This window comes from Tupaia chinensis, unplaced genomic scaffold (assembly GCF_000334495.1).
Source record: "Tupaia chinensis unplaced genomic scaffold, TupChi_1.0 Scaffold000186_1, whole genome shotgun sequence".
NCBI lineage: Eukaryota > Metazoa > Chordata > Mammalia > Scandentia > Tupaiidae > Tupaia > Tupaia belangeri.
Genome location: NW_006159661.1, coordinates 790,113 through 806,156, shown reverse-complemented (window position 1 = coordinate 806,156; position 16,044 = coordinate 790,113). Strand labels below are relative to the sequence as shown.

At 42.8% G+C, this 16,044-nt stretch overlaps 1 protein-coding gene and 2 pseudogenes across 1 annotated transcript in view; all 3 read left to right on the top strand.

Moving 5' to 3' along the window:
- The window catches only part of PARP4 (poly(ADP-ribose) polymerase family member 4), a 115,008-nt gene that overhangs the window by 89,141 nt on the left and 9,823 nt on the right, over window positions 1–16,044 (top strand). Inside the window, exons 34-36 of the mRNA XM_027771130.1 lie at window positions 1–491; window positions 5,091–5,190; window positions 12,951–13,083. Coding sequence (XP_027626931.1) covers window positions 1–491; window positions 5,091–5,190; window positions 12,951–13,083 — 724 coding nt within the window. The remainder of the gene's footprint in view (window positions 492–5,090; window positions 5,191–12,950; window positions 13,084–16,044) is intronic.
- LOC106734704 (gasdermin-C pseudogene) lies at window positions 11,161–11,644 on the top strand (annotated as a pseudogene).
- On the top strand, window positions 11,623–12,472 carry LOC114007514 (gasdermin-C pseudogene; annotated as a pseudogene).

Sequence of the window (16,044 nt, the reverse complement as noted above, 5' to 3'; positions counted from 1 at the left end):
TTCCTGCTGTTCCTTTTCATGGAGTGTCTCCTCCTCCTCCTCCTACTCTTCCTCCTCCTCCTCCTCTCCTGGGAGGTGCTGGGTTTCTTTCCTCTGGTGTCTCTACTTTGCATTTTCAAAATGCAACTGATGTCTCAAGCACTGGTTTCACGCTGTCGGGAGATGCACTTGGGCTCTCTCACAGTGAATCTCGGGCTTTTCCATTAAACTATTGTGACGTGTCTTCACCAGAATGTCTTTTCCAGTCAGATTTTAAGTTTGGCTCAAGTCATGAAAGTTCTCCTGAAACAGAAAGTGATGAAACATGTTCAGCACTACCTCTAGGAAGTGCGGTTTTAAAAAGGAAATTGAAATTTGGCATAACAGAAGGTGACTCGACAGCCAGCTTTCAGGCACAGGAAAACAAGGACAAAGGTGAGGATGACACAGTCTGCAAACAAAGCTGGAGGAATTCTGTGCCTCGAACTGAACTCTTCAGTCTACAAACCGAGGTATTTGTCTTCTCTGTCCTTAAATCTGAGGTTAATTAGCTTCACAAATGAGAACAGTGCTACTCAACATAGTCGATCTAGACTGTTTGTCACCAGGCTGTGAAGAGGTGAGACAGTTGTGTCAGCATGCTGACCATATTGCTTGCTTCATGGAGAAGCTCTCGCTGCCGAAACAACAAAAAGCAGCTAAACAGTCTCAGCCCAGTAGCCTAGTAGTTAAGGAAACCGGATCCCACATGGTTGACGGTGGTTTGCACCTGACCTGGTGACTTGAAAAACCAGATGCATGTGCGTGCCCCAAATCCTAACAGGATGGAGAAATGGAAGAGAAAGGATTGTGGCAAGGCCACGCCCACTGGGGAGTTTTCTCTCTCTCTCTTTGGCACACACATGCCCTTTTGGCAATTTAAAACAAGACAGTGTGCTCAACAAGACTGGGATTTGTCTCTCTATTAAACATTAGGCCAGAAACTCGTGCTAGTGAATATCATTATTTCTCAGTTGAAAATGAACTTCCCAGGGGCCAGCAGGTGGCATGGTGGTTAAGGCACTGGATACTCCCACATGGACGACCACTGTTTGAGTCCCGGACCTAGTAGCTTGCTTTCTTACTTACTCTCTCTCTCTAGTCAAATTAAAATAAGTAAATAAATAAATAAATAATTCTTTAAGGAAAAAAAAAAAAAAAAGGAAAGAAAGAGAATGAATGCTCCCAAGCAGACCATGGAGTAAGAAATTAATTTCCTGGGACCAGCAGTTGGCGTAATGGCTATGCCGCTAGACTCCCACGTAGTTGAACACGGTTCAGTCCCCGTGGCTTAAACTCACGCCAGGTGCATGTGTGTGTGTGCCCAAGATCCCGAGAGGAGAATGGAAGAGAAGGGATTGCGGTGTGGTCGATTCCCCCACCCCCCCCCGGCGCGGGGGGGTGATTTCTCGCTTTCTATCTCTCTGTCTCTCTCTGTCTTTCTGGTGAGCGCACGTGCCCTATAGCAAAATCCTCTCCAAAAATAAGAAAAAAAGAACTTAATTTCCTAATGGTAGAACTGATGAATTACAATGAATGTAAGTGTTCCGTTGTGAAGTAAAGCGCAAGTGCTGCAAGTATACTCTCAGTATTTTCATGTACGTTCTTGGGACTATAGCTATTCCAATACGAAATACTATGTTAGCCCTTACCATTGTATCTGTTAAGCTAACAAACACCCAGTTAATTTCCTCCCTGACCTGCTACTAAGCCTCATCCCATATCTAATCATTTCTTTTGATGTAAAGTAGTAAAGTAAAGGAGGAAGGACTTGATTTAGAATAAGACCATGCATGAGTCCTAGCGCCACCACTTTGTGGTTTGGGGCAAGCCAGACCCTCTGTCTCAGTTTCCTTACCCATGTAATGGGAATAACAAGGGCGTCTCCCTCACAGATTGGTTTTAAAGTTTAACCTAGGTAATAACAGTTGCCCTTCCCGAGCTACTGCACGTGAGAGCCGGGTCCTGGGAAGCAGTACTGCCCATAGTCACATAGAAGCCAGTCTGTTGGGCCTTCCGCCCTGGCTCTGCTCCTTGTTAGCTGTGACTTCGGCCACGTGGTTTAGCCTTTCTGAGCCTCACTCTCTTCATCTGCAATGTAAATATAATAATGTACTGCTACAAGCAGTGATTAAAAAGATAAAAGAATAGCTCCTGGGGCTAGGTCTTTATGGGTTGAAACATACCATTGCTGATGTTTTTCAAATTATTGGCTTTAAATTAGATCCTTTAACCTGCCTGTGACTGCACCCTCCTTTCTGCTTCCCATATCAGTGTTCCTGCGGCCTGCGTCTGTCTTCTTCAAGGTTAGGATCCCCGTGTGCAGGCTGACCACACTCTCACATGCACGTGAAGGAATGGGCCAAGGGCGGTGGGCACAGGGAAGGTAGTTTTAAAGAGCATCTTCAATGTAATAATTTTATATTTAGCAAAAAAATGTCATTTTCATATTGTAGACTACATGAGAGTACTTTTTTTGTTTTTTGGTTTGTTTAGTTATGGGGCATGTGTGCACTTTTGGGGGAGGGATGGGGAGAGATAAGAATGTGAGGAAATCGTTCCCCACAGAGATGGCCACACTGCGATCCCTTCTCTCCATTCTCTGCTCGGGATTTTGGACATGCATGTACATGTGTGTGTTATTATTTTCAAGTTCCCATGTACGGGACTCAAACTGTGCATTCAGCCATGTAGAATCTAGCCTCCTCAATCACCATACCACTGACTGGCCCTGAGAGCACATTTTTATGTTGAATGAAATATTGCCCATGCTGGGCAACCTAGGGCCTATGATTTACAATATTGTATGGTTAAAATTGTGTTGAAATAGATCTTCTGTTAAGTGCTCATTTCAAAAAGGAACAACAAGAAAAACCCACAAAAGAAGTAGAAGAAAAAAAAATTTTTTTTGAGAGGATTTTGCTACAGGGCACATGCGCTCTCCAGAAAGACAGAGAGAGACAGAAAGATAGAAAGCGAGAAATCACCCCCCAGGGGGTATGACCATTCCTCAATCCTTTCTCCTCCATTCTCCTCCATTCTCCTTTCGGGATCTTGGGCACGCACGCACACACGCCCATCATTAGTTTAAGCCACCGGGTCTGGCACTCGAACTGTGGTCGACTACATGGGAGTTCAGCAACATAGCCATTATGCTAACTGCTGGTCCCTAGAAGAAAATTTTTTTCAAGTCTGGATAGGTTTATGGCACTGATAATGATAATGAAATAACCATTTCGTGGATGCATATTTATCTCCAAACGTCAAGTTGTATGCATTAAATAGCTATTTTTAAAAAATCATTCATTTAATGTTATTATTATTTTTTTTTCAATTTGACCAAAGAGATACGCAGAGAGGGAAAGTGAGAAAACAAGGCAACAGATCTGGGACTTGAACCACTGTCGGCCATGTGGGAGTCCAGCACCTCAACTACCACTCTACCTGCTGGTCCCAATAGCTGTAGTTTTTTGTATGCCATCATACTTAATAAAATGCTTTTATTTGAAAAAGAAATTATGCTGTTTAAAAGTTTGAGAAACAATGCTTCAAAGCATTGCTAGAAGAAAAAATATATATTTTTTAAAATATATTTTTAAAATCTCTACACTGGGGTCAGTAGATGGCTTAGCAGTTATGTTGCTAGATTCCCACATTGCCGACCACAGTTCATGTCTCAGACCTGATTACTTAAAAATCATGCCAGGTGTGTACGTGCATGCCTAAGATTCCAGGACAATGGAGGAGAAGGGATTGCAGCATGACCATCCCCCAGGCAGGGGGTGATTTCTCGCTTTCCCTCTCACTATCCCCCCCACCACGATTGCATGTAACCTAAGGCAAAAACCTCTTTTTTTTTTTTCCTTTTATTTATTTATTCATTTTAATTTGATCAGAGAGAGAGAAAGGGAAAAATGAGAAAGCAAGCTGCCAGGTCCGGGATTCGAACTGCAGTCGGCTATGTAGGAGTCCAGCATCCTTAGCTATCATGCCACCTGCTGCCTCTGGCAAAAACCTCCAAAAAAAAAAAAAGCCTCTACACAAGAGCCTCTTTCCAGACTTATAAATGTCACCAGATGCTTAGTGTCCGCCATAATTATAAGCTTCCAAACAGTACTATATCACAGGGTTATAAAGGACTTTAATTTTCCAGTAATAAAATTTCTATAAATGTTAGAGCCAGCAGGTGGTGTAGTGGTTGGGGAGCTGGACTCCCACATGGCCAGCTGTGGTTTGAGGCCTGGACCCGGCGGCTTAGAACATGGCAGGCGCGTGTGCATGAGTGCCCCAAATTCCAACAGGAGGAATGGAGGAAAGGGTATTGCATGCAGCCATCCCTCCTGGGGCATGATTTCTCACTCCCCCCTACCCCATCTCTTCAGTGAGCGCATGTGCCCAATAGCAAAAATCTCTCTTTAAAAAAAGCAAAACTTGGGACCAACAGGTGGCGTTGTGGCTAAGGTGCTGAACTCTCCCACATGGCTGACCACGGTTCAAGTCCCAAACCTGGTGGCTTGCTTTCTCACTTTCTCTCTCTCTCTGGTCAAATTAAAATAAATGAGTGCATAAATAAAATTAAATAAACATCTTTTTTTTAAAAAAAAAAAAAAAGTAAAACTTTTCAAATAAATGTCTTAATCAAGTGAATTGAAATATAAGTTGAGTGTCCCTAACCCAGAATTCTGAAATGCAAATGCTCCAAAATCCCAAACTTTTTAAGTGCCAGCATGATCCCACACATGGAAAATTCTAAACCTGACCTCATGTCACAGTCCAACTGCTGCAATACAGAACTACCGTATAAAATTGCCTTCAGGCTATGTGTATAAGGTGTATATGAAGCATCACTACATTTTTTGTTTACACTTAAGTCCCTTCCCTAGTTACCTCATTATGTGCATCCAAATATCCTCCCCCCCAAAAAAAATTTCTAAGTCTGAAACCCAATATGCTTCTGGTCCCAAGTATTTCAAATAAGGTATATTCAACCCTTAAATAGAAACTTTTTTATTCATTCTATAAATTCTTATGTGATGGTAATATGACTTAAATTTATTTTCTTAATTTCATAGGATGGCTTCTGGAAACTTACACCAGAACTAGGACTGATATTAAACCTTAATACAAGTGTTTTACATGACTTTCTTGAACAAAAAGGTATTCGATCTCTAGGTAAGTCACTATTTTTTAATTTATTAAGTCACTGTTTTAATTCATTATCTGTTCATTCACAGCATGTTCTAGTCATTATAAATTACTTTGTAGACTAGTGACTTATAATTACAAAAGTCATATATAAGCGGAATTACATTTGTCAGCCATCAAAGGAATGAGGAGGCTGGCTTCTGCTCAGATCTTTACTACTAATTAAGGTATTTCCCATGCAAACTATAAGCACAGCAGCATTAACTGCTATTTAAAACTAAACTGAACAAAACAACAACAAAAAACCAGTCCTTGGGTGGATGGCACACTGATAACACAACTGGACTACATGGCAAAGGTTCTGGGTTCACATCCTGGGACCTCTCTGAACATGCTGGAGGCATGTACATCCCCGGGTCTAGGCCAGATGATGCTGGGGATAGATTGGGGCATGAGGACTCTGTTGGGGGTCTCTCTCTCTCTCTCTCTGAAGAAGAATAAATAAGTAAGTAAATGTTTTTAGAAAAATGCAAATTGCAGCAAATGAACGCTAACAACAAACAAGAATCTCACAAAGATTACTTCTTATCTATATCATGGTCAGAGACTAATCTGCAAGGATATCCCACTTAATCGCGGCATTAGGAAAGCCTGGCTCCTGGATTGTCCTTCTGCTCTCTGTATTAAAATTATTCTGGCAAAAAGGAAGAAGAAAACAGATTACCCAGGCAGCTAGATCCGACATGGTCCACTGCCTAATTTAAATCCTGGCCCTGGTAGCTTGAAAAACACATCAAGGGTAGGTTTGTGCCCCAAATCCCAACAGAGTGGAGAAAAAGAGAAGGTACTGCAGTGCGACTGTTCCCCCTGGGGAGTGTTTTCTCACCCTCCCTCTTTCTGATGAGTGCATGTACCCTCTGGCAACTTTTTTTTTTTGGAGAGGTTTTCGCTATAGGGCATGTGCGTTTGCCAGAAAGACAGAGAGAGACAGAGAGATAGAAAGCCAGAAATCACCCCCTGGGGGGATGGCCACGCCGCAATCCCTTCTCCTCCATTCTCTCAGGATCTTGGGCATGCACACATACGCACCCGGCATGAGATTTTTTTTTTTTTTTAAAGAATTATTTATTAAACTTTGTTATTATTATTATTATTACTATTATTTCTTCATTTGGCCAGAGAGGGACAGCGTATGAGAGAGAGAGAGAAAATGAGAAAGCAAGCCACCAGGTCTGGGATTCAAACCGTGGTCAACCATGTGGGAGTCCAGCACCATAGCCACTGTGCTACCTGCTGGCCCCAAGCTGGGATGAGTTTTAAGCCACCGGTTCCGGGATGCAAACCACGGTTGACTACATGGGAATCCAGCAACATAGCCATTATGCTAACTGCTGGTCCCTCTGGCAACTTTTTAAAAAGAAAGAAAATAAATAACTCTGGGACCATTTAACTCAAATTATAATAATATAATGGGATCAATAAAAAATGTCTAAACTGAAGCACAGAAAGGAAGAAAAACTAATGAGGCCAGCAAGTGGCATGGCTGGTAAGGCAGCTGGGTTCCACATGGCCATCTGTGAGGTTTGAGACCTCATAGAGACCTGATGGCTTGAAAAACATTTGAGACATGTGTGCCCAAAATCCTAAGAGGAGAATAGAGGAGGAGGGATTGTGGTGTGGCCATGCCCCTGGGAAATATTTTCTCACTTTTCCTTCTCCCTTCTCTCTCTGTCTCTCCCAGGTGAGCACATGTGCTCCAGAGGTGGCAAAAAATTAATTAAAAATAAATATTGGGTCATCATTGGATCATTTCTCATTTCTTTTCTTTCTTTATTTTTCTTTTTTTGCATAGAAAAATGTGTCATGAATTTCCCAACAACCTAAGAAATACATAATCTAAAATGTAAAAAGAATACGGTTAGCATCATAGCACAGTGGTTAAGGGAGTAAGATCCCACATGGCCAACCATGGTTCGAATCCCAGCCCCAGTGTCTTGAAATATACACTGAGTGCATCTATGTACATGCCCAAATCCTGACAGAAAGGAAGAATAGAGGAGAAAGGATGCACCCTGACTATGCCCCATTGGGTGACTGCATGCACTCCCTGGCAACTAAAAAAACCAACAAACAACAACAAAAACAGAAGCAGAGTACCCAAGATCTGTAGAATGATATCAGAAGTGTTCACGTTTGTGTAATTGGGGTCCCAGAAGGTGGGAGAATAGAGAAATACTTGAATAGATAATGACTGAATTTTTTTTTCTAAATTAATGAAAGATGTGACCTTACAGATAGATCTAAGAAACTCAGCAGAAATCCAAGCAGGGTTAAAAACAAAAATATATTTCATAGACCAAAGTCCAATTGCTCAGAATGAAGGTAAATCATAAAAGGAGCTAGTGAAAAAAAAAGATATTCCATTCAAGAAAACATGCATAAGAGTTTTTTTTTTTTTTTAAAGAGTTTTTTGCTATAGGGCACATGCGCTTGCCAGACAGACAGAGAGACAGAGAGACAGAAAGCGAGAAATTACCCCCCCAGGGGGGATGGTCACACTGCAATCCCTTCTCCAACCTCCTCTCGGGATCTTGGGCACGCACGCACACGTGCCCGGCGTGAGTTTTAAGCCATCGGGTCCAGGACGCGAACCATGGTCGACTATGTGGGAATCCAGCAACATAGCCATTACACTAACTGCTGGTCCCCATGCATAAGAGTTTTATGTTACTTTGTATCAAAGAGAACCTGTTGGGAGTGATGTCTCTTTCTTTTTCTGTCATAGTAAATAAACTTTAAAAAAAATTTCCATAGCAGGCCTGTACTCACTGGAGAAAGACAGAGAGAGAGAGGGGAGAGGGGGGAACATGAGAATCTACCCCTCATCCACGGGGTATGGTCACAGGACAATTCTTTCTTTTCCATTTCTCCTTTCAGGACTTTGGGCACACACACATACATGCGCAGTATGTTTTTTAAACTCTAGCTCTGGGACTCAAACCAAGCAGTGAGGTATGTGGAATTCACCATGCCACCAGCAGGGCCTAAATAAACTTTTAATAAATACATAAACATAAAGGACAGCAGGTGGCATGATGGTTAATGTGCTGGACTCCCTGCATGGTCAACCTCCTTTCCATTCCCATATCCGGTGGCTTGAAATTAACGCCAGGCGAGTGTACATGCATCCCAAAATTTTAGGAGAATGGAGAAGGGATTGCAGCATGGCCATCCTCCCTGGTGGTGATCTCACTTTTCCTCTCACTGCCTCTCTGTCTCTCTCGGGTGAGCACACATGCCTTATAGTTAAATAAGTAAATAAATGTATTTGGTATTTGAGTTTGTATTATATATATATATATATACATATGAGAAAGCAAGCTGCCAGGTCCAGGACCCAAACCTCAGTCTGCCATGTGGGAATTTTAGTGCCTTAACTACCACACCATCTGCTGGCCCCTGTATTATATTTTTAATATGTTACAGTGTAGTCTATTATGTCTAGTCAGTATTTTGTTTTTTAGCAATTTAAGTATATTCTTGGGAATGGGTTGTAATTTCTGAATTTAATACAAGGAAGCTTTAGAAAATTTGTAGAAAATGGAATTAAAATATGAGTTTATTCTGGTGTAAAAAAATTAAAATTTTGTTATGTTTTTTTTTCATAAATGCATTTTCTGTGAGCTTATAGAGAATGTACATAAAATAGTAAACATTTCTTGATTTGGACATCTAACTGGTTACTCAATGGGTACTAATCATTACAAGTTATTTGATATGCTGGTATAATTGGTCATCTCAATTGTTTATCTGCTGTGTATTTAGATTTACTCTTCTACTCTGTTATCTGTAGCAGGAACCTAGAAACTGAATTTCTTTGATCCTACTTCTTGACTCCCTAGTAATTGAAGATAGTGAAGGGGAGAAAATGTAATTTCTTTTCTCAACCTTCATAAATTTTTAGTTGAACACTCTCCTTAAAATAAAAGATTAACGAGTGAAAAAACAGTAGAAGTTTATTTTTAACAATGTTGTGCCCATCAGGTGAAAATTTAAAATTATCTCAGCTCTGTGTCTACAAAAATCTTGCTTAAGTAGCATATACAGTAAAGAATAATAAATTTAGAAGGTACAGGGCAAAGAACCATGCAGAACTAGGCTCCTAAAAGGTAGGAAAACTGGAAGAAAATAGGAAAGTTTCCTCCCACCCTAAGGTGACTTCATAGGGGAGGATTTATCTCCTCTGCTCAGGCTACAGTACAGAGGGAAGAAAGTTCCCCTGTGTTTTAACTTTCTCTTTTTCCTTCTTTCTTTCTTTTTTTCTTTCTCTTTCTTTCTTTCTTTCCTCCTTATTTCTTTCTCTTTCTTTCTTTTTCCCTCTCTCTCTCTCTTTCATTTTTTTTTTTTAAGGTTTTTGCCATAGGGTGCATGCATTCACCAGAGAGAGACAATGAGAAGGAAAGTGAGAAATCACTCCCCCTGGGGGATAGATATGCTGCAGTCCCTTCACCTCCATTCTCCTCTCAGGATTTGGGGCACGTATACACACGTGCTTGGCATGATTTTCAATCTACCAGGTCTAGGACTCAAACCATGGCTAGCCATATAGGAGGAGTTCAGTGACTTAGCCACTATGCCACCTGCTGGCCCTTTTTAAAAACATTTACTTGTCAAAGGGATGCATGTGCTCACAGAGAGAGGCAGAGAGACAGAGAGAGGGAGAAAGTAACTCCCCCAATGGAGTATAGACATGCCACAATCACTTCTCCTCCATTTCTCCATTTGGTCGGGATTTGGGACATATGCATGAATGCATGCCCAGTGTGTTTTTTTCAGCCTCCAGGGCATGACTTGAACCACATGATTGACTATGTGGGATCTGGGTCCCTTAACCACCAGGCTGTGGTGCTAGCCCCATTTTTACTTTCTTTAAGCTCAACAATCTTCAGTATTTTAGGGAGAAATATTTTGGTTTTCTTCAATGGCCAGGAGGAGCGCTCTGGTTACAGGTCACTTTCCTAGTAACCATCAGCATAATGTGATAGGCATATGTTCTACCTGTCCTCATTTTTTGTTTCAATAGTAGGTTGTTGGGCCGGACGGTGGCACAATAGTAAAATGCAATGCTCTGCAAGGCTGACCCACATAGGAAGGTTCTGGATTCATGTCCAGAGACCTCCCTGAGTACACCAGGCATGTGCATACCCATGATCTGGGGCCAGCTGAAACTGGGGATGGATTATTATTTTTTTTAAGAATTATTTAATTTTGGGACCAGCAGTTAGCGTAATGGCTATGCCACTGGACTCCCACGTAGTCGACCGCGGTTTGAGTCCTGGACCCGGTGGCTTAAATTCACGCCGGGCGCGTGTGTGTGCGTGCCCAAGATCCCGAGAGGAGAATGGAGGAGAAGGGACTGTGGCATGGCCATCCCCCCTGGGGGGTGATTTCTTGCTTTCTGTCTCTCTATCTCTCTCTGTCTGGCTAGCGTGTACACGCGGCCTATAGCGAAAACCTCTCCAAAAAAAAAAAAAAGAATTATTTAATTTTATTCATGGTCATTATTTTATTTTATTGAAGTTGACCAGAGAGAGACAGGGAGAGCAAAGGAAAGTGAGAAAGCAAGTCACCAGGTCCAGGACTTGAACCACAGTCAGCCATGTGGGAGTCCAGCCTCCTTAACCACCATGCCACCTGCCAGCCCCAGGGGATGGATTATTGTGTCAAGGCCCTGCTGGGGTTCTTCTGTCTATTGCTCATGATGGAGTACCTACCTCATTTGAAGTATTGTCAGGGAATTGGGAAGACAGACCAGCCACTGGCCCCATCAAATAGTAGTGGCAGCTGCGGTGTCTCTTTTGACACTACCCAATCAGAGATCTGGACAGAGGACATTTGCCAGCCACAAACAATCAGAGATCTCTGTCAGACAACCTCAGTAGCACGGGATTGGACCTCAGTCCCACCTCCAGCAACACGTCTCCCGCATTTGATAGAATCACCAAGAAGATGGTCAGAGAACATGGAGGCAAAGACATGAGGCCTATCAAACGCCTGCTCAGTGCTGCCAAGTTCCGTCGGCTCAATATATTCCAGGATCTATCTAACTTCAGGTTTCTGGGACTATATGAAGATGATCCAGTTGACTGTTCCCTTGTGGACATCCTGGAGCCAAATTCTCCAGTCCTAGAAATGGTTGTCATGGGACAATTCCCCATCACTGAAATCAAGATACTGAAAGCTGGTATAAATGTGAACACTGGTATAGAAGTAAATGTGTCATGGGAGGCAACTCAGTTTTATGAGTCTTCCTTCAACATTCAGATTAAAATCATCCCACCCCAAAATCTGGAAATCCTTCAAAATAGGAAATGGTTGGATCCAGAGCCATCATTCTTGAAGGATTACCGGATGAGAGATGATGACCTATATGTGGTGACTGATCAACCCTGTTGTGCTACTTGAGAACAGCAGTGTGAAATGGGGGAAAAATTGTCCATCCTTTTGAATATTTATGCCAAGGGTCAAGGTCAAGGAAAGGGTTTCAAGGCAAAAGAAGAGAAGAGAACTCTTCCACAGGGCATGATAATGACCTATAATAGGAAGAAGCTGATCATCAGCTTTGAAGATCTAACTAGGATGGGGTCAAAAAGATATTTCAGTGGCTGGAGCAATTCCATCTGCCCAATAGGAAGAATAGAAGAGCCCTTTTGGCAAGATTTCAAACAACTGCAAAGAGAAGTTTCCCAGAAAATGGACATCCTGGCCCAGTTTTCAAAAGTTGTTCAAGATGTCCTATTCTATAATATCCTGGATATGCTTGAGAACAGAGAGGCTCTGTACTGCCTCATGGCCATGCTGGGACTGAAAACTTTAGAGTTTGGATGGCCCTGCTGGCACAATCCTAAATGAACTACGAAAAGACTGAATATAGCCATAGATCTACACAGATACCATTCTTTATCTCCTTCAAGCCATACTGGTACTGAGTGACACTCAGCTTAACCTGCTGACCCAGTCCATGAAGAAGAGGATCCTGCTCTACCAGCAGGAGCTGGTAAGAAGCATCCTAGAACCCAACTTCAAATATCCCTGGTGCCTTCCTTTCATCCTCAAACCTGAGCTCCTCAACCCACTGCAGGGTGAGGGGCTGGGTCATCACCTATGGCTTGTTGGAGGAGTGTGGCCTGAAGATGGAGATGAATAATCCCAAATCTACCTGGGATCTAGAAGCCAAGGTGCCCTTGTCCGCCCTCTATGGGACTTTCTCATTGTTGCAGCAGCTGGCTGAGGCCTAAACCCTCCCTGGTAGGCAGTCAGTCCAGGAAGGCCTAACCCCACTCCCATCTATGCTGTGAGCGCCCTCTGTGGGCTCAAGGAACAGGGCCTCAGCTCTCAGCTTTCCCAGGTAGAGAAGAGATGGATAGATAGAGACTTCAGGGAATATCAGGGTGGTAAAAAATACTCTATATCTTCAGAAGGGTTTATGTATCTGTCAGAACTCCTTAAATAGTATGTGAAAGATCTGAGCATTTCACTCTATGTAAATTTTACTGCAAATGAACATAAATAAAAACTTTAGTCAACAACAAAAAAAGAAAGTTAAAAAAGGCAACTAAATAAATAACAAGGTAATTATTAATACAAACTCTGAAGAGTAGAGTATTACTGACTTTTATGATCCATAATGTATTGTAGTTTAATGGTAGTATACTTTATAATAAATGGGCACTTTCAGAAATGGGCACAATTGAGACCACAGATGTAAAGGATTGTTTTCCTCTTAGGTGTAAAAGGAAAAGAACGTCTGCTGGACCTAATTGCCACACTGCTGGTTCTACAGTTTCTTCGCACCCAGCTGGAACATGAGGGAATATTCTTCAAATCACTGATGAGAATGGATGTTGCCCCCATTTCCAGGTACTTTTAACTACAGTAATAAAAACTTATATTGGGGACTTCAAAAAGTTTGAGTAAAAAAGAAATAAATATGAATTTGGGGCAGCCCCATAGCACAGTAGTTAAGCATCATGTGTACGGAACCAGATCTCACATGGCTGACTGTGGTCTGAATCTCATCCTTGGTAGCTTGAAACCACACTGGGGGCATGTGCACAAGTGTCCCAAATCCTGACAGGTAGGAGAAATGGAGGAGAATGGATTGTGGTGTGACCATGCCCCATCGGGGGTGCTTCCTCCCCACTCTGGTGAGCACATGTACTCTCTGGCAATAGGAAAAGTAAGTTTAGGAGCCAACTGGACTCAGGACTAGCAGTTGGTATAATGGCTATGTTGCTGGACTCCCATGTAGTCAACTGTGGTTCAAGTCCCAGACCTGGTGGCTTAAACTCACACTGGGTACATGTGCGTGCATGCCCAAGATCCCAAGAGGAGAATGGAGGAGAAGGGATTGCAGCGTGGCCATCCCCCGTGACACTCAGCTTAACCTGCTGACCCAGTCCATGAAGAAGAGGATCCTGCTCTACCAGCAGGAGCTGGTAAGAAGCATCCTAGAACCCAACTTCAAATATCCCTGGTGCCTTCCTTTCATCCTCAAACCTGAGCTCCTCAACCCACTGCAGGGTGAGGGGCTGGGTCATCACCTATGGCTTGTTGGAGGAGTGTGGCCTGAAGATGGAGATGAATAATCCCAAATCTACCTGGGATCTAGAAGCCAAGGTGCCCTTGTCCGCCCTCTATGGGACTTTCTCATTGTTGCAGCAGCTGGCTGAGGCCTAAACCCTCCCTGGTAGGCAGTCAGTCCAGGAAGGCCTAACCCCACTCCCATCTATGCTGTGAGCGCCCTCTGTGGGCTCAAGGAACAGGGCCTCAGCTCTCAGCTTTCCCAGGTAGAGAAGAGATGGATAGATAGAGACTTCAGGGAATATCAGGGTGGTAAAAAATACTCTATATCTTCAGAAGGGTTTATGTATCTGTCAGAACTCCTTAAATAGTATGTGAAAGATCTGAGCATTTCACTCTATGTAAATTTTACTGCAAATGAACATAAATAAAAACTTTAGTCAACAACAAAAAAAGAAAGTTAAAAAAGGCAACTAAATAAATAACAAGGTAATTATTAATACAAACTCTGAAGAGTAGAGTATTACTGACTTTTATGATCCATAATGTATTGTAGTTTAATGGTAGTATACTTTATAATAAATGGGCACTTTCAGAAATGGGCACAATTGAGACCACAGATGTAAAGGATTGTTTTCCTCTTAGGTGTAAAAGGAAAAGAACGTCTGCTGGACCTAATTGCCACACTGCTGGTTCTACAGTTTCTTCGCACCCAGCTGGAACATGAGGGAATATTCTTCAAATCACTGATGAGAATGGATGTTGCCCCCATTTCCAGGTACTTTTAACTACAGTAATAAAAACTTATATTGGGGACTTCAAAAAGTTTGAGTAAAAAAGAAATAAATATGAATTTGGGGCAGCCCCATAGCACAGTAGTTAAGCATCATGTGTACGGAACCAGATCTCACATGGCTGACTGTGGTCTGAATCTCATCCTTGGTAGCTTGAAACCACACTGGGGGCATGTGCACAAGTGTCCCAAATCCTGACAGGTAGGAGAAATGGAGGAGAATGGATTGTGGTGTGACCATGCCCCATCGGGGGTGCTTCCTCCCCACTCTGGTGAGCACATGTACTCTCTGGCAATAGGAAAAGTAAGTTTAGGAGCCAACTGGACTCAGGACTAGCAGTTGGTATAATGGCTATGTTGCTGGACTCCCATGTAGTCAACTGTGGTTCAAGTCCCAGACCTGGTGGCTTAAACTCACACTGGGTACATGTGCGTGCATGCCCAAGATCCCAAGAGGAGAATGGAGGAGAAGGGATTGCAGCGTGGCCATCCCCCTGGGGGGTGATTTCTCACTTTCTATCTCTATGTCTCTCTCTGTCTGTCTGGCGAGCGCACGTGCCCTCTAGCAAAAACCTCTCAAAAAAAAGGAGCCAACTGGACTGAAGGAAGGTCAGGTGAATTAGTAAAAACACTTTTAATCAGTTTTGTTGCTTTCAGTGGTTGATTAGTGACTATAAACAGATGGATAATTATTAGGAAACATCAGCCTTTTCTTTTTGATTATTAGATTTTTTGCCATAGGGCATGTGTGCTTGCCAGAGACAGAGGGAAAGTTAGAGAGGGAAAATGAGAACTCACTCCCCTCCCCGGGGGATGTGGCCATGCCACGGTCGCTTCTCCTCCATTCTCTTGGGATTTGGGGCATGCACACACGTGCCCAGTGTGTTTTTCAGGCCACCAGGTTCAAGAGTTGGCCAGGCAGGGTCCAGCATCTTAACCACTATGCCACCTGTTGACCCAAAATACATCTTTTAACTACTTTGGGCATGCTTGCTATTTTGTTTGCATCTCATCAGTGTTCACTTGAGGTTTATCGAGTGTCTACACTGTGCCAGAGACTACTTAGCACGTTAGCTTCAGGAGGTACTCCCCACAGCAACCATGGGGCCTCGTGTTATTGTCATAACTGAGAACATGGAGATTCCCGGGATCTTGGGCATGTACGCACATGTGCCTGGTGTGAGCTTCAAGTCCGGGACTTAAACTGTAGTCAGTGATGTGGGAGCCCAGCGATGTATGCCATCTGCTGGTCCCTCCCATGTGATTTAAAAAAAAAAAAAAACTTTGGTGTGTGTTGCCACATGTTCAGGAGGAAATTCTAACATAGGATAAAAACAAAGAAGCTAATTAATATTCATGAAAAAAACTCAAGATTTTTTTTTTGAGTCTTGAATAACCTGAAATATTCAGCCATTTTGAAAACTCAATAGTTCGTAGATCAAAACTTGACATTTTTTGGACTGCCCGGGGCCCCGGCGCGCAGCGGCAGCAGCAGCAGCCTCCGC